The sequence below is a fragment of the Entelurus aequoreus genome, linkage group LG12, assembly GCF_033978785.1.
Source record: "Entelurus aequoreus isolate RoL-2023_Sb linkage group LG12, RoL_Eaeq_v1.1, whole genome shotgun sequence".
NCBI lineage: Eukaryota > Metazoa > Chordata > Actinopteri > Syngnathiformes > Syngnathidae > Entelurus > Entelurus aequoreus.
Window position 1 is genome coordinate 15,748,356 of NC_084742.1, and position 19,439 is coordinate 15,767,794.

Sequence of the window (19,439 nt, forward strand, 5' to 3'; positions counted from 1 at the left end):
ATTCCTCTTTGCTCACTGTGCATCCTCCATGGACACACCCCACTTCAGAAAACAGTTTTTCCCACTAAGTCTTGCTCCTCTGCTTCATTTGGGGACTCAGTGTCCACTTCAAGCCCACCGGTGAGTCACACGTCCGCTTGTTTCTGGGAACTAGAGATAGTATTGGTTTGCTTTAATTAAAACTTAATTGGGTAATTGTTTTTGTTTTTTTATTGGAAAACACAGCAAACTACTAAAAAAAGGATTAGTTTAGCATCCTGTAGATGAGATTAAATGACAGAATGTGGTGCAAAGGTTAGAAGTGCATGAATGTTTATGATGTGTGCATGCAACAGACCATGGCTGAAGGAACAACCGGAGGGAGCCCCGGTAGGCAGAGTGATCCAAACAAAGTGGATGCTGATGGAGGGGGTCCACCCAGGGGGAAATGGGCCAACAAAACGGAGTTTTTGCTCTCCATGGCCGGAGAAATCATCGGCCTGGGAAATGTTTGGCGTTTCCCGTATTTGTGCTACAAGAACGGAGGAGGTGAGGAACATTCACTGATTCTCTGCATGGGACTTGGGGGGGGGGGGGGGGGGGGGGGCAAATTGCTTCAAGATGTTAGTCCCATGCAATTTTAATTGGAGAAACATGCATTTCTGTGCAGATTAAAAGCTTTTTGTGGTAGGCGTCATTGTAAAGGTTGTTGACCCAGTGGTAAGGACAAAAGTATTTGAGACAATGCTGCTCATACGATGAAATATTAATGAATTTGTAATTTCAAGGCATAAAGTCCATAAAGTCATGTCCACAGAATGTACAACATTTTCTGGAGAGATAATTGTACTACTAATATTAATAACGAGAAAGCACTATGAGAGCGCAGACCTTTGCTCAAAATAGTCAAAAAATATTGGATCCAGACAATGATCCGGATCAGCCCCAAAATGTAATCACTCATTTCTTGTCCCATTTTTGACATTTCCTTAAAAGGTAGGTGAAAATCTTACTCATCATTTTTTGAGCAATCCATAGCGGAGTAAAATAAACCGGATGAAGCCTCTTGTCAGTCATTCACTATCTTTGTCTCTGTGGGTGGAGGTGGTGCCGCTCGCATACACATGCACACATAGGTTGAGGCCCGTAACAGAAACGCAAAGTCACGTAGTAGAAATAATCCGGGTCAGCCCCAAAACCTAATCACTTTGTCCCGTTTTGGACATTTCCTTTAAGTTTCATGGAAATATGCCTACACCTTTTTGAGTCAACTAGCTAACCGACAGACAAACCCACGGCAACAATTACATAACCTCCTGGCAGGGGTAATAACAAATCAACCATCCTCCTTTAGGTGTCTTCTTCATCCCTTACTTCATCTTCCTCATCTTCGGCGGCATCCCCATCTTCTTCCTGGAGACGGCGCTGGGCCAGTACACCAGCGAGGGCGCCGTCACCGCCTGGAGGAAGATATGCCCCATGTTTGAGGGTAAGACGGGGAAAAGGGGAGGGGGGTCACTAGGCTGAGATTCAATTAGAGGTGGTCTGTTTCCTGCAACCCGCCACTAAAACGAAGAATGCTGTTCAGGACTTAAGGGGCTGTGTTGGTAAAACCTTAAGCTCTTTCTCAAATAAAACATTAATTTGTTTTGTTCTGATGCGGAACAGCAAGAACGTCCAATCAGATTACTCCGATGTTAACCTTATTCAACTCCCAGCCACTAGGGGTATTAGCATTCCCACATCATGTCTAAGGGAATTGAAATGGGTAAATTTAACTTTTGACTTTTGTATTCATGTCTTATTTATTATTTTATATAAATACATTCTATCTTTTTTAAATGTATTGATAGCTGAGCAGTCCAGTTTTTATATCTTGTTATTTTTTACACTTCTGAGTATCATTTACAGGTATTATATAGTAGACTTTACATGCAGTTAAATGCCAGTAGTGTATAGTCTACAGTGTATTTGCCATTGTTTTGAATGTGCCAGTCTTGTCTATTTGTTGAGTCCTACAAAGTGTTTATACTGTAAGTATTGTACTTATTACACACCAGCTGTTTGATTCCAATGTGCATCTTAGTTGTAGTCTTTAATTACCAAATTTGGAGGTTTGGAAAATCACTAGTGCTAATCGGCAGCATGTCTATGGAAAATTCAATGTAAATGAGCATCGAGCTAGCACATTTTCAAAAAGTGGAGACTTTTCTTTTAAACGCCTTGCTTGGTTGGAATGGAAAATTGTAACATTACCCAGAGGCAACCACTTTAAGTGGTTGACTGCTTGTTTCACCACCCTCCTGCATCCGCGTACAGGGAATGCGGAAATGTAATTGCGCATTGAAGGACTATTTCACGCGAATACAATCGTTACATAAAAATAAAGATATCTTTTTGTAATTTCTCATTTTTTATGCGTGTTCAGACTACAAACTATTGAACAATCTAATGTACGATTCATAAGGTTATGGTTTAATGTGAAGAAGTCCAAACTCAAGTGCCGCAAGGCATGCTGGGAGCGCTTTCGGTCTCCCAGCATATTAAATAACATTTGTATCATGACCTGTTGAATCTTTACTGTATTAACCCGCCTTAGGACAACAGAGGAAAATTTGCTATGGTGTTAATTCCGGCATATTTACATTGTTGCTCTATGTTGATGAATATGCATTGTCCTAATTCAAATATATAAATAAACAAATAAATACAAAAATATATTTTATTTTAATTTTATTAGATTTAAAAAAAATTATATTTTTTTAACTCATTCACACTCATTCACACAAAAGGGTTTTTTCTTTCTGTTATTAATGTTCTGGTTCCTACAATATAGAACAATACAGTCTGCAAGGGATACAGTCTGTGGAGCACACATGATTGTGTCTGCTGCTGGTCCACTATTAGTACTAACCTTTTACAGTTCATTTTACTCATTTTCATTAATGACTAGTTTCTATGTAACTGTTTTTATATTGTTTTACTTTCTTTTTTATTCAAGAAAATGTTTTTCATTTATTTATCTTATTTTATTTTATTTTAAAAAATAAATACAAAAATATAGCGTTATTTAGCATGACGTTTGCACTCAGGTGAAAGACTCCTTCATTGCGCGATTACATGAATTCCAATGGGGAGCACGTCTCGCCCGAAAACATGTTCCGAGTCTGCACCCGGAAATTACATTTTGAAACGTGAGGTATCGAAATATGTTACCGTTTGATTTCACATGAATCAGTACCCGGGATGTGTATCAAATTTCGGTAATTCTTACTTAAATATTTCCCTCAGGTGTGGGGATCGCCTCCCTGGTCATCGTCATCTACCTGAACATCTACTACATCGTGGTTCTGGCCTGGGCCCTCTTCTATCTGTTCAACACCTTCCAAAGCCCGCTGCCCTGGTCCACGTGTGAGAACTGGTGGAACACCGGTGAGTCCTGCCACGCACACCAAAGAACATCTGGTTGCCATTAAGCATCAGGGCAGAGGCTCTCACGCTTATCATCCCTCTCCAACGTCTCGCAGACAACTGTCATGGCCGCGCCGGGGTTTACGGCGACCCGCATCTGTTCCAACTCGAGTCCAACTGGTCCTTCCTGAACAACATGAGCTCGTACGACTACTTCGAGAACACCACCGACATGTAAGTTGCTTACTTGTGGACGACCTTTATGGGGCCTCTGCACGTTCTTGACAGAAGAGAGGTTGTATTTCATCATCTTTAAGCCTTCCAGCTGCTGGTACAATTCCAAGAAAAAACACCAAAGTGAATGATGGAGCAGAGATCTCCACCAAATCCAAACAGTTTGCATTAGAACCAGATGCGCACATCCTTCAATGATAACAATACTTTTGCAAGAGAAATAATAATCCAAAAAAGCTGCCTGACGGGATACACTGTGGTGGTCTACCAGCATGCATTTGCTAATCTGTGGTATTTCTTTTACATCGGCAGGATGCTAAATGGAACCTTCCTTATGGTCAAGTCCCCCGAGGAGGAGTTTTGGACGTGAGAAACACTTTTCCCCTCCAAGATATAAAGCATAATCATGCTTTGCATGTGGTATAAAAACAAAAGCACTGGCACTCAGGCCCGTTACCATAACTGTTGTGCATTCAAGGACCCTTGATTTAAATTCAAAACCAGGGTGGCTTGACACCAAGTTGATTCACTAATAATAATGATAATAATATTAATAATAATAATAATAAATAATTAATCAAAATAGTGATATATTAAAGTTAAAGTACCACTGATTGTCACACACACACTAGGTGTGGTGAAATGTGTCCTCTGCATTTGACCCATCCCCTTGTTCACCCCCTGGGTGGTGAGGGGAGCAGTGAGCAGCAGTGGTGGCCGCGCTCGGGAATCCTTTTGGTGATTTAACCCTCAATTTCAATAATAATTAATATTATTATTATTAGGTAATTTCTACCTTACACATGAAGTAAAGGAAAAGTTTACATATTATATATACTGTATATATGTGTATTAATATATATATATATATATATATATATATATATGGTAAATGGGTTATACTTGTATAGCGCTTTTCTACCTTCAAGGTACTCAAAGCGCTTTGACACTATTTCCACATTCACACACACATTCACACACTGATGGCGGGAGCTGCCATGCAAGGCCCTAACCACCACCCATCAGGAGCAAGGGTGAAGTGTCTTGCTCAAGGACACAACGGACGTGGCGAGGTTGGTAGAGGGTGGGGATCGAACCAGGAACCCTCAGGTTGCTGGCACGGCCGCTCTCCCAACTGCACCACGCCGTCCCCCACAATATATATATATATATATATATATATATATATACAGTATATATATATATATATATATATATATATATATATATATATATATAAATATATATATATATATAGAGAGAGAGAAAAAAATCGATTTTGAATCGAATCGTGACCCCAAGAATCGATATCGAATATATATATATATATATATATATATATATATATATATATATATATATATATATATATATATATATATATATATTAGGGCTGCGAATCTTTAGGTGTCCCACGATTCGATTCAATATCGATTCTTGGGGTCACGATTCGATTAAAAATCTTTTTTTTTTCGATTCAACATGATTCTCGATTCAAAAATGATATTTTCCCGATTCAAAACGATTCTCTATTCATTCAATACATAGGATTTCAGCAGGATCTACCCCAGTCTGCTGACATGCAAGCAGAGTAGTGGATTTTTGTAAGAAGCTTTTATAATTGTAAAGGACAATGTTTTATCAACTGATTGCAATAATGTCAATTTGTTTTAACTATCAAATGAACCAAAAATATGACTTATTTTATCTTTGTGAAAATATTGGACACAGTGTGTTGTCAAGCTTATGAGATGCGATGCAAGTGTAAGCCACTGTGACACTATTGTTCATTTTTTTTTATTTTTCATTAATGTCTAATGATAATGTCAATGAGGGATTTTTAATCACTGCTATGTTGAAATTGTAACTAATATTGATACTGTTGTTGATAATATTCATTTTTGTTTCACTACTTTTGGTTTGTTCTGTGTCGTGTTTGTGTCTCCTCTCAATTGCTCTGTTTATTGCAGTTCTGAGTGTTGCTGGGTCGGGTTTGGTTTTGGAATTGGATTGCATTGTTATGGTATTGCTGTGTATTTTTTTGTTGGATTGATTAATTTAAAAAAATTAAAAAAATTAAAAAATAAAAAAATATCGATTTTTTAAAAATGAGAATCGATTCTGAATCGCACAACGTGAGAATTGCGATTCGAATTCGAATCGACTTTTTCCCACACCCCTAGTAGAATATGTTCCCCATACTAAAGTGCTACCGTTATCTTAAAGACTAAAAGAGGGCTACAAAAAGCTGCACATTCCTTACACAGCATATGTGATCACTTGGATTCTAAAAGCTTCACGGCGCCGCTGGATTTGAAATATTTTGATGAGATCCATCTGCTGTGTACAAATAGTTGAAAATAGTCTTCTTTTATTGGAAATGTGCTGCAGATGTCTTTATTTCCGCATGGAAGGAACACTTTCATCCACATCTATTGCTTGTTTTTTTTAAATGTGCCGCGTTTTCCAGCCTGCGTGCACGATACAGCACGCAGGATTTGATGCATCCCCGTCCTCTCCCCGCCGCGCAGGAATCGTGTGTTGAGGATGTCAGATTCCATGTCCCTCGGCAAGGTGCATTGGGACCTGGCGCTGTGCCTGCTGCTGGCGTGGATCATGTGCTACTTCTGCGTCTGGAAGGGGATTAAGTCCACAGGCAAGGTGAGTAGATGTGGCGACTTCAGTGTCAGTAAACACTCCAGCTCTGTAGGTGGCAGTAATGTACATTTCAACGTTGCATCTTACTGCTCCCTTGCACAAATGCAGGTAGTCTACTTCACCGCCACCTTCCCTTACCTGATGCTCCTGCTCCTCTTCTTCCGCGGGGTGACGCTACCTGGCGCCGGGGAGGGCCTGAGATATTACCTGTTGCCCGACGCCACAAAGCTGGCCGACCCTGATGTAAGACATCGACACGCTGCATGCACATAACCCCCTGGACTGCATGAATTATCATACATAACGGTTAAAGAGTCATTTTAGATATGTCATCTACAAAAGGTAAACATGGTAGGCTATAGGCTACTGGGAGCCAGTAGCTACACAACAGCTAAGCACACAATAGCGCATAAGCTAGACATATAATAGGTGTCGCGAGCTCGCATGGCTGCGGTTGTGGTGACCCCAAGATGCAGGAACCAGGAGAGCGATGAGCAGGTAAGATGCTTTTAATATCATCAAACAGAGGAGAAAGCAGTCTTGCGTGTAAGTTCAACAAACATAAAGCAAGAGAGACCGGGGATAAATAGGAACATGCCGGTGTGGACCGGCTGACCAATCAACAGCAGGTGAGGGAAAAAATACAGCGCTAAGCGGGACAAGCAGGACGTGGAAACAAAATAAGGGCACTGATAGGAAGTGAATACAAAACAAGGAAACAAACAGAAATGAAGTGACAGATTGTCACAATAAGTGTCCATTGCACAATATTGCAGTCTAAAAGAGCACATTTGTCGATATAAACAAGTACCAAATAACCATAGTTAATGTCTCCGAGGCAGAAGTGTATTAGAAAGTATCCAGTAACAAACATGTCAGCATCATTCAACTTTCTACGTCATGAGCTTAACTTAATGAATTATTCTGGTGGCTAAGTGTCGGCCAAAAAAACAAATTCCTTTCCACTTCAACTTAAAGACATTAGAAGTCAATTCCAGACGGTTAATAATAACGTTGGTGAGTGTTAAATATGTATAGTTTCAAGGCTTCAATATTTGTGTCGTGTTGATGTGAAAAAGGTAAAAATGGTAGGCTACAGACTACTAGGAGTTAGCAGCTACACCACAGCCAAGCACACAATAGCACACACGCTAGCCACGTAGTAAGTGTCCATTGAACAATATTGCAGTCTAAAAGAGCACATTTGTCGATACACACAAGTACCAACTAATCATAGTTGCATATCACTTACACATACAATGTCTTCAAGGCAGAAGTGTATTAGAAAGTATCCAGTAACAAACGTGTCAGCATCATTCAACTTTCCATGCTTAACTTAATGAATTATTCTGGCGGCTAAGTGTCGCCCCAAAAAACAATTACCCTTCCACTTCAACTTAAAGACATCATAAGTCAATTCCAGACGGTTAATAATAAGGTTAGTGAGTGTTAAATACCGGTATGTATAATTTGTGCCAATATCGTATCGGATAAGGATATAGTGAATTACTCAAGGCTTCAATATTTGTATCGTGTTGATGTGAAGAAATGCGGACACTCTTAGTGGTAAGTCCTCGTGTCCACTACAGTGGACGTGAGATAATTGTGTTGTTTTCAGTAACGTCAAAATGACTATTATTTTAACACACCATTTCTACTTTTGAAAAAACTCACTACTTGCATAATGAACACCACAAAAACATGCTGGGTGCCATTTTGGAGCGTAGCCCTACTGTGTCATGGGGCTGATATTTGTTTGACAAATGCACACGGGGCCAGAGAGATAAAACCAAAAAAAACAAAAAACTTGATAAGCACATACTCCTTATTTCATAATATAAGTAAAGATGGTGTGTTTACCTATACTTGACTTCCATCACAATTGTATTACATTGTGATGTAGAAAAACATGGCCATCAAGTCTTGGAGTCAGTAACTTAATGTCTATAAGTTTGGGATGTGAGTGCGGGTCATGTGAAAATATTAGAACCCCCCCCCCCCATGACTTCACCTTTGTTTTGTCCTGACACACAGTAAGCACTTGTGTCTTGTGGCGACAAAGCCATAAAATGATGTTGTGCGTGTCCAATACTTTCACCACAGGAGGCCAATGTGCTCTTTGTATTGTTTTTCTACTCTGTGTGCGTGTGTGTGTGTGTCTGTGTGTGTTGAGCTGCTGCAGGCTTTGCATGTTTGCAGCTCAGGAATGAGAAAATGCTTCAGTTTTTTTTTTCTAAACCTCCAGATATGGGCCCCCTTAGAGCGTCTAGCACATGATGCAGTCCTCGTCCTTTCTGACTCTGCCTTGTTTCCGCTCCCAAGCCGGCCTCTTAGCAAAAACAACAAACCGGGAAAGTGGAAGCGAAACGCGACTTTTAGAGGATTTGTCGAGCGCCCTCAATATGCAGCATATTCGCCTTGATTGGCTTTATGAGCTGTGACTACACGAGCACGGATGCTGTCAGCACCAAGATGCACGCCTAATCCCCAAGGACGACTTTAAAGGGGACCCAGCGGGACAGACAACACACGCACCCACTCTATTACACACACATACACACACACACACACTGGATGGCTGGTATGTTTTAGCACAATAGCAACATGTGTTGAAGGATATTCAAATAGTCTTTCTGTCCTCTGCTGTCTTTGCATCCGTCTCGTCTTTGACAGCATGGTTCCAGAATTCCGGGGTCAAAGGTTATCGTCGTTTGAGGTCACGCCTCGGGCACTGTCAGTGAAGACTGGGGTGTGTGTGTATGGGATGGGGAGTTCACTTCCTGTCAGTGTCTGTTTCATGTTTGTCGCAATGGCATGACAACAAAATGACAGTAACCATAAGCAAAAACTACTATTGGCTCTGATTTAAATCCTTCGGTTTTTGCTACTAAAATCCTCTTATTATTTATAACCTATGTCCTGAGTTTAAAAACAATAACAAAAACGGATTAATTTTTTTTTTTGTGACAAAAAATATCGATCCAATCACCCTAAAGTTAAAGTACCACTTATGGTCACACACACACTAGGTGTGGTGAAATTACTCTCTGCATTTCACCCACTGGGAGGTGAGGGGAGCAGTGAGCAGCAGTGGTGGCTGCGCTCGGGAATCATTTTGGTGATTTAACCCCCAATTCCAACCCTTGATGCTGAGTGCCTGCTAGCACGATGCCTAACATCGACTATGTACTATACTTGGTATCGCTACTGTTAATATTTGTAGTAATCCACCTGCCTCTGTTTGCGCTAAAGAGCTGTAGTTTAGGGATTAGCATGGTTTATTGCAGGGGTAGTCCAAACCAAGGTCCGCGGGCCAAGTACAGCCCACCGGCGTGTTCATTTTTGGCCCGCGAGACATCACGAGGACTAAGGAACCTAGGCCGCGGGGTGCCTCCAACTTAATTTGACATTCTCACAGTACAATTGCTGCAACTTTGCCACCATCTTGTGGACATTGTGAGTAATTAAAGATAATGACCATGAAATTCAATTTAAAGTGTACACGGCACAGCATTTAATATATGACCCAATAAAAATAACATTTCCCACTCATGGCGTAAATAAACAAAAAAATCAACACACATGGTCACACATGACACAACCTGCTCACTGAACTTTGTGAAAATTATACAAAAAAGTTCAAACCCAACACAATGCAAAATCACACTCATTTAAATCTCCTTACTCCCCATCCTTTCATTGCCATATTTTTTACCTCACATTTAAAGGCCTACTGAAATGATTTTTTTTTATTTAAACGGGGATAGCAGATCTATTTTATGTGTCATACTTGATCATTTCGCGATATTGCCATATTTTTGCTGAAAGGATTTAGTAGAGAACATCGACGATAAAGTTCGCAACTTTTGGTCGCTGATAAAAAAAGCCTTGCCTGTACCGGAAGTAGCGTGACGTCGCAGGTTGAAAGGCTCCTCACATTTCCCCATTGTTTACACCAGCAGCGAGAGCGATTCGGACCGAGAAAGCGACGATTACCCCATTAATTTGAGCGAGGATGAAAGATTTGTGGATGAGGAACGTGAGAGTGAAGGACTAGAGTGCAGTGCAGGACGTATCTTTTTTTCGCTCTGACCGTAACTTAGGTAAAAGGGCTCATTGGATTCCACACTTTCTCCTTTTTCTATTGTGGGTCACGGATTTGTATTTTAAACCACCTCGGATACTATATCCTCCTGAAAATGAGAGTCAAGAACGCGAAATGGACATTCACAGTGACTTTTATCTCCACGACAAATCATCGGTGAAGCACTTTAGCTACGGAGCTAACGTGATAGCATCGTGCTTAAATGCAGATAGAAAAAAAAAAAAATAAGCCCTGACTGGAAGGATAGACAGCAGATCAACAATACTACTATCAGGAGACACCGAACCAAACACTGGACCTGTAACTACACGGTTAATGCTGTGCCGCCTGTCGAAGCCTAGCAATGCTGTTGTTAACGACGCCATTGAAGCTAACTTAGCTACGGGACCTCGTCAGAGCTATGATAAAAACATTAGCGCTCCACTTACGCCAGCCCTCATCTGCTCATCAACACCCGTGCTCACCTGCGTTCCAGCGATCGACGGCGCGACGAAGGACTTCACCCGATCATCGATGCGGTCGGCGGCTAGCGTCGGATAGCGCGTCTGATATCCTCAAAGTCCTCCTGGTTGTGTTGCTGCAGCCAGCCGCTAATACACCGATCCCACCTACAACTTTCTTCTTTGCAGTTTCCATTGTTCATTAAACAAATTGCAAAAGATGCACCAACACAGATGTCCAGAATACTGTGGAATTTTGCGATGAAAACAGAGCTGTTTGTATTGAGATACAATGTGTCCGAATACTTCCGTTTCAACCATGGACGTCACGCGCAAACGTCATCATACATAGACGTTTTCAACCGAAAGGTCCCCGGGAAATTTAAAATTGCACTTTATAAGTTAACCCGGCCGTATTGGCATGTGTTGCAATGTTAAGATTTCATCATTGATATATAAACTATCAGACTGCGTGGTCGGTAGTAGTGGGTTTCAGTAGGCCTTTAAAGGTCTAAGATAACCCTCTCGGTTACTGCCAGAGCAGCACAACTTTCGGTTCGCTCAGCCCCGGCAACACTCACAAAACACCAGGCCTTTAAAATAAACACAGTCGATTGCACCACGCCACTACAGGTGACAACCATGGTGATGTGGGGGAGGGGACTCATGACTCGGGTTGGGCGTCGTTTAAATTTGAACAATTCCAACTCCTTGTTTCGATTACGTTTCCTAACAATTCTATATTCTGATTCTTCGATGGTCAGGGTCATCATAAGTTTGCATGGCTTACATGAGGGCGCTAACCAGAGTTTTTTTGGGGGATGACATGTCATCTTTATTAACAGGACAAAAATAAGAGAGTACATATAAATATATGAATTACTTTCTTGCTAACCTAACCACGAAAATATTCACAGACCAGTCTAATTGATAAAAATAGCTCTAACTAAAATGAGAAAGAGACTACTGAACAATATATACAGTATATATTTTTTTACATATGTTAAATGTTTTTTTTCGTTATAAGCGGCGGATATTTTTCTTCTTCATTGGTAGTGGCTATTTCTTTGTTGGCGGCAGCCATTTCTTTGTGGTTGGCGGCGGCAATTTCTTATTTGTTGGTAGAGGCTATTTCTTCTTTGCTGGTAGTGGCTTTTTCTTCTTTGTTGGTGGCGGCGGATTCTTCTTTGTTGGCGGCCGCTATTTATTCTTCGTTGGTAGTGGCTTTTCTTTGTTGTTCAATCAATCGATCAAAGATTATTTATAAAGCCCTCAATCACAGGTGCCTCGAAGGACTGCACAAACCAAAATGATTTCATTGATCTGAACCCGCATACGGGCTATAGGAAAAACCCAGAACCCAAAAGGAGAAAGTACCGGAACCTTGAGAAGGGGCTACAGTTGTTGCGGGGTTTTTTCATCTTCATTGGCAGCAGTTATTTATTTTTCATTGGCGGTGGCTATTCTTTGCTGTTTAGCGGCTATTTCTTCTTCGTTGGCAGCTGCTCTTTCTTCATGGTTATTTCTTCTTGGTTGGTGGTGGATATTTCTTGTTAGTTGGTGGCAGCTATTGTTTTTTTGTTGGCGGCAACTATTTGGTAGCTGCTCTTTCTTTGTGGTTGGCAGGCAGGTTATTTCTTCTTAATGGGTGGGGGATATTTGTTCTCCGTTCGCGACTGATATTTCTTCTTTGTGACGCCTATTTCTTATTTGTTTGTGGTGACTATTTCTTCCCCGTTGGCGGTTGCTATTTCTTTGTGGTTGGTGGCAGCTATTTTTTTTCTGTTTGCCGGCTATTTCTTCCGATCGGGCATCAAAACTAAGAATCGAAATAAAAACATTCTGAACGATTCTGGTAAAATCGGATTGTTAATCTGTTTACCATTATTGTTCGATGCCCAACACTACTCGCGAGTAGCATGTTGCGTGGTTCTCATATTACTGCAGGGAAGCTTCACCTACCGTATTTTACGGACCATAGGGCGCACCGGATTATAAGGCGCACTGCCGATGAATGGTCTATTTTTGATAATTTTTCATAAATAAGGCGCACCAGATTATAGGGCGCATTAAAGGAGTCATATTATTATTCTTTTTTTAAAAATTGAAAACACTTCCTTGTGGTCGACATAACATGTAATGGTGGTTCTTTGGTCAAAATGTTGCATAGATTATGTTTTACAGATCATCTTCAAGATGATGCCATTGTGCTTCCGGATGTGCCGTTTTGTGGGCGGTCTTATTTACGTGGCTCACCTTCGGCAGCGTCTTCTCCCCGTCATCTTTGCTGTAGCGGTGTAGCGTGCAAGGATGGGAGTGGAAGAAGTGTCAAAAGATGGAGCTAACTGTTTTAATGACGTTCAGACTTTACTTAAATCAATAACGGAGCAGCATCTCCTCCGGAAATAACAACACAGGAAATGTGTCCCGTGAAAAAATGTCCGACCGGAACTCTAATAACTCCTTGGGTGAATAATGTAAACTCACTACACCGGTATGTTTTAGCGCTTTCATGGCTAGTTTACTGACAGATATAAGTAAGAACTTTACACTACTTTATATTAGAAATGGCAACAGCGGAGAATGAATGTCCCATAACAAGAAGATAGAGAAAAAAGAAGCTTATCGATACCAAATACAGATCAACAGGTACCAGAAGGTAAGACAAGTTGCTTTTGCATAATGTTGCGAAACAAAACGCCAGATAATATGTCTTACCTTATACACACACCATACTAATACTCCTATGTTGAAGCACATCAAGCGGTGCGGCTTCATAGCTTACCAAAGTCGTAGTAAAACATTTTGATAGATTTTTGAGCGACGTGTGTAATGTTCTATATTTTCAATGGAACATTTAAAATGTTGGTGTTGTTTACTTGAGTCATATTGCAATCATAGTGCTGTCCACACTTATCTCTTATGTTTGGTCACACTTATCATTACACTATGTACCAAATAAAATAGCTTCGAGGTGAGTAAGCTCAACCAAATGTATTCCTTACATTAAGCGCACCGGGTTATAAGGCCCAATGTTGAGTTTTGATAAGAAACAATTATTTTAAGTGCAAACTTATAGTCCGGAAAATACGGTATTTATAAATGCAAATGTTGCCAGCTATGGAAATGTTGCATGTAGAACCAAACGGACATCGAGGGAGTCAGACGGATGCTAATCCAGCATTAGCTACTGTACGTAAACGCTATAATATTGTAGAATATTACAGTAAAGTGATGCTCCACATGTCGCTTAGGCCAGACATCACTCAGGTGGTGCTTCCCTAGTTGATTGTTGACTAGGTTCCGTTTTTGTTGCGTGTGCGTACAGCAATTCCCCCTTGCAGTTGTTTTTGAGAGTCCTCTGTGTGTCTTTGGCATTTGCAACAAATTTCTTTTGCATTGTTTTTTAATCTCGCAGCATTAATAACATTGCAACTTTTCCTTGTTCCCGTTTTGCCATTTTCAGTAAGAACATCTTCCCACTGAAATTCCGACGCGTGAGTAATAATATGAGAGTATTGTCAAACGGAGTAGTTACGCAATGCCTAAAAAACATAAAAGTGTGTTTCTAGTGAGTTGATGTGAGAAAAGATGTAAAACAGAGCTCTGGCTAACATCTGTTTTTCATGTATGAATGCGTCTCACTTGTCCGTGAGTCAGTGGGCCACGGGGGATAAAAATAAAAAGTTCGGAGGATATAAGCGTTTCCTCTGTGCGCGGCGAAACGCGAGGCGGCCATGTGTCCGAGTATAAATTGCATCCATTTATTGCGGGCTGACACAAACGAGGCTGTGTCGTCGCTAATGGCGACCACATGCCAGCAAAAGTGCTTGTGGGCACACTTGAGATGGGAAGATGCAAATGAAACTGTGTCAACCCACACTTAAACACTTAGCCTGGATGCAAATGTAGAGAATTGCTACACTGTAAACAAAAAACCCCAAACAATTTTATAATTAAAAACTGGCCGTTCAGTCACGAATAATTTAATTTTATGGTGTTTTTTACGGCGCATTAGTGGAAATTTTAAAACTGTTCTATTGTTATTTTTACTGTCAATTTGTGGCAACTGAGCTGCCAGTTTTTTTAAAACTCAAAATCTGTTTGTTGTTTTTGCAGTGCATTGCTGTTTGTTGTAAAAAAGTCCCACTGTTATTTGTACAGTAAAAAAAAATTATCGTAAAATGTTTTGACTTTTTTTTTTAATGGTAAATTACATAATTGATCAATTAGGAAAGGCAAGTAGGCCACCCAAAATCAGTGTATCATCCTTTCATCCGTGTTTAAATTTGAAATCCACACTAAAAAAATCTGTTTCAGTTTTTTTTCATAATTCACATTTATAACATTTTGTTTTTATTATTTTACAAATGGAGAAATTAGTTTTGAACAAATTATACAGGGTACTAGGATTTCAGTAGTCAATAGTGATACCTATAAATTCAACCATTTCTGGATGCGTATTCAATACCACGGTAAAAATAGAAAAAGTGATCTATGTACTTTTAAATTCACTACTTTTATTGAAGTGTTTCAAAATGTTAAGTATTTAAGATCACCGTGCTTCGACATCTTTTTGCACAGAACTTAAATATCAGAATGAGCTGCCAAAAGGTAACTATACGTTCAGAAACGAACAGCTGTTGCCTGTTGCCGCCCCGTATCAAAACAAACGATACTGTGCTTATAAATATGTTCATAAATAACAACAATAGTCAACTATTTTACATTATAAAAAGAAGAGCAGTGCTGTGGAGCCTTCAAGTACATAAAACAAACAATATTGTTATCAATATAATTTCAATATGGTGGTAGTGGGATGTCATGTCATTTGTGATGAAATAGGCTAATAAAAAGGCTATATATTTAAAGAAAAATCTTTGTGTTTTTTTGTTTGTTATTAGTATCAACATTTCAGTTTTTGTTCATTACATTATGCATTTTAGCTCTATGTTTCTTTGTTTATTTTATTTATTCAATGTGCTACAAAAAACTATTTAGCCAATTGCCCCCAGGCCAAACTTTGCCTTCCTGGTGAAATAAGTAAAGCAGTGGGGTTTTAAGTGTTTCCAAACGACATGAGTCGTGTTAGCACTTATGAAAGTGATAAAGTTTAAGTTGCACGTATTTGGAGTTTTTCTGCATGCTGTGGTAATGCACACTTCCTGGGCTTGTGGTGGCGGAACTACAGTCTCCCTCGCACGGAGAATACTTTGGTGACTGCTTGTGTTTGATAAGCGAATAAATGCAAGATACATCCCTCTTTCACTTTAAATAAGTACAAACCCCAAAACCAGTGAAGTTGGCACGTTTTGTAAATCGTAAATAAAAACAAAATACAATGATTTGCAAATCCTTTTCAACCTATATTCAATTAAATAGACTGCAAAGACAAGATAGTTAACGTTCGAACTGGAAAACTTTGTTATTTTTTGCAATTATTAGCTGATTTGGAATTTGATGCCTGCAACATGGTTTAAAAAAGCTGGCACAAGTGGAAAAAAAGACTGAAAAAGTTGAGGAATGCTCATCAAACACTTATTTGGAACATCCCACAGGTGAACAGGCTAATTGGGAACAGGTGGGTGCCATGATTGGCTTCCATGAAATGCTCAGTCATTCACTAACAAGAATAGGGCGAGGGTCACCACTTTGTGAACAAATGCGTGAGCAAATTGTTTAAGAACAACATTTCTCAACCAGCTATTGCAAGGAATTTAGGGATTTCACCATCTACGGTCCGTAATATCATCAAAAGGTTCAGAGAATCGTTATCATGGACGCCCCTGCTTATTTCAGCAAGACAATGCCAAGCATTGACCTGTCCCCCATTGAAAATGTGTGGAGCAATATGAAGCCTAAAATATTGAAAAAATATTAACGACTGTTAAGCAACTTAAGCTGTACATCAAGCAAGAATGGGAAAGAATTCCACCTGAAAAGCTTCAAAAATTGGCCTCCTCAGTTCCCAAACGTTTACTGAGTGTTAAAAGGAAAGGCCATGTAACACAGTGGTAAAAATGCCCCTGTGCCCACTTTTTTGCAATGTGTTGCTGCCATTAAATTCTAAGTTAATGATTATTTGCAAAACAAAATATGTTTCTCTGTTCGAACATTAAATATCTTGTCTTTGCAGTCTATTCAACTGAATATAGGTTGAAAAGGATTTGCAAATCATTGTATTCTGTTTTTCTTTACGAATTACACAACGTGCCAACTTCACTGGCTTTGGGTTTTGTATTTTTTGAGTTGATATTGACTTGGTATCGAACTATCGATACTTTTGACAACCCTAATACACAGATTTGTACTCCTGTGGTCATTTTTACGAACACTATGACTAGTGGTAAAGGTGTCCCGATGTTCAGGTGTGGCTGGACGCAGGCACCCAAGTCTTCTTCTCCTACGCCGTCTGCCAAGGAGTTCTGACCTCTCTGGGAAGCTACAACAAATACAACAACAACTGCTACAGGTACTAATAACCTCGCCCTGCCTTACTACTACTACTACTACTACTACTACCACGCCACGTGACCCCCCCATAGGGATTGCGTGGCGTTGTGCGTTCTCAACAGCGCCACCAGCATCTTTGCTGGCTTTGTGGTGTTCTCCGTGCTGGGCTTCATGGCGCACAGCCTGGGCTTGCCGGTGTCGGATGTCGCTCACAGCGGTGAGTCCGCTTCTCACGCGTCTGGAAATCATCGCACTAGTTGTGCTTCAATTAAATCTTTTTTCGTCCTTTGCAGGTCCAGGTTTGGCCTTTATCGCCTACCCTAAAGCTCTCTCGATGCTGCCCGGCTCCACCTTTTGGACCGTGCTCTTCTTCCTCATGATCCTCCTCCTGGGTCTGGACACTCAGGCATGTCCAGCATCACACACACTCGCACACTCCTTTTCGTGTAATAAAAGCTGTTTTTCTTCCCAGTTTGTGTGTGTGGAGAGCCTGGCCACGTCCATCACTGACCTGTTCCCTCAGCAGCTGAGGAGGCCCGGCGCTCGGGAGCTTCTGGTTCTGGTTATTTCGGTTGTTTGCTTCCTGCTGGGCCTGCCGCTCATCACGGAGGTGAGCAACAGGGGGCTTGGGTTAGACAAAATGTTACCAATTAGTAATAGGGACCCTCCCTCCATGGAGACCAATCCAGTGATGTTCGCACGCATTGGCCTGAAAACAATGTTGTGTAAACAAACCCCACATGTTACCTCACTGGATAGGTCACGATGGGCGGAAAAACCCTCCTTATGTTTGGGAATAATTTGTGTAACAGTGGTGACGGGATGAACAACCAAAGTTGAAAACGGGATGAAAGCTGAGGTTGTTACGGTACAGGGGAAGAAGACGACGGCACAGAAGCAGGGACGTCGTTTAGCTCTAGGCGTATTTATTGATATAATAAAATGACGTGCGTAATAAATCAAGATACGTATGGTGGGACTATGTGTTGTGGTTAAAGGCCTACTGAAATGATTTTTTTTTATTTAAACGGGGATAGCAGATCCATTCTATGTGTCATACTTGATCATTTCGCGATATTGCCATATTTTTGCTGAAAGGATTTAGTAGAGAACATCGACGATAAAGTTCGCAACTTTTGGTCGCTGATAAAAAAAGCCTTGCCTGTACCGGAAGTAGCGTGACGTCGCAGGTTGAAAGGCTCCTCACATTTCCCCATTGTTTACACCAGCAGCGAGAGCGATTCGGACCGAGAAAGCGACGATTACCCCATTAATTTGAGCCAGGATGAAAGATTCGTGGATGAGGAACGTGAGAGTGAAGGACTAGAGTGCAGTGCAGGACGCATCTTTTTTCGCTCTGACCGTAACTTAGGTACCACCTGGCTCATTGGATTCCACACTCTCTCCTTTTTCTATTGTGGATCACGGATTTGTATTTTAAACCACCTCGGATACTATATCCTCTTGAAAATGAGAGTCGAGAACGCGAAATGGACATTCACAGTGACTTTTATCTCCACGACAATACATCGGCGAAGCACTTTAGCTACGGAGCTAACGTGATAGCATCGGGCTTAACTGCAGATAGAAACAAAAGAAATAAACCCCAGACTGGAAGGATAGACAGAAAATCAACAATACTATTAAACCATGGACATGTAACTACACGGTTAATGCTTTCCAGCCTGGCGAAGCTTAACAATGCTGTTGCTAACGACGCCATTGAAGCTAACTTAGCAACGGGACCTCACAGAGCTATGCTAAAAACATTAGCCATCCACCTACGCCAGCCAGCCCTCATCTGCTCATCAACACCCGTGCTCACCTGCGTTCCAGCTTCACCCGATTATCAATGCGGTCGGCGGCTAGCGTCGGATAGCGCGTCTGCTATCCAAGTCAAAGTCCACCTGGTTGTGTTGCTGCAGCCAGCCCCTAATACACCGATCCCACCTACAACTTTCTTCTTTGCAGTCTTCATTGTTCATTAAACAAATTGCAAAAGATTCACCAACACAGATGTCCAGAATACTGTGGAATTTTGCGATGAAAACCAAGCTTTTTGTATTGGATACAATGTGTTCGAATACTTCCGTTTCAACGATTGACGTCACGCGCATACGTCATCATACATAGACGTTTTCAACCGGAAGTTTAGCGAG

General features: G+C 40.8%; 1 protein-coding gene across 1 annotated transcript in view; it reads left to right on the forward strand.

The window, feature by feature from the left end:
- The first annotated feature begins 68 nt into the window (after positions 1-68).
- LOC133662627 (uncharacterized) overlaps positions 69-19,439 on the forward strand; it is a 47,692-nt gene continuing 28,321 nt past the window's right edge. Inside the window, exons 1-12 of the mRNA XM_062066741.1 lie at positions 69-120; positions 336-528; positions 1,334-1,468; positions 3,271-3,411; positions 3,507-3,624; positions 3,937-3,990; positions 6,156-6,285; positions 6,391-6,525; positions 17,196-17,299; positions 17,373-17,497; positions 17,574-17,686; positions 17,753-17,890. Of these exons, the coding sequence (XP_061922725.1) occupies positions 339-528; positions 1,334-1,468; positions 3,271-3,411; positions 3,507-3,624; positions 3,937-3,990; positions 6,156-6,285; positions 6,391-6,525; positions 17,196-17,299; positions 17,373-17,497; positions 17,574-17,686; positions 17,753-17,890 (1,383 nt within the window). The 5' untranslated portion in view covers positions 69-120; positions 336-338. The remainder of the gene's footprint in view (positions 121-335; positions 529-1,333; positions 1,469-3,270; positions 3,412-3,506; positions 3,625-3,936; positions 3,991-6,155; positions 6,286-6,390; positions 6,526-17,195; positions 17,300-17,372; positions 17,498-17,573; positions 17,687-17,752; positions 17,891-19,439) is intronic.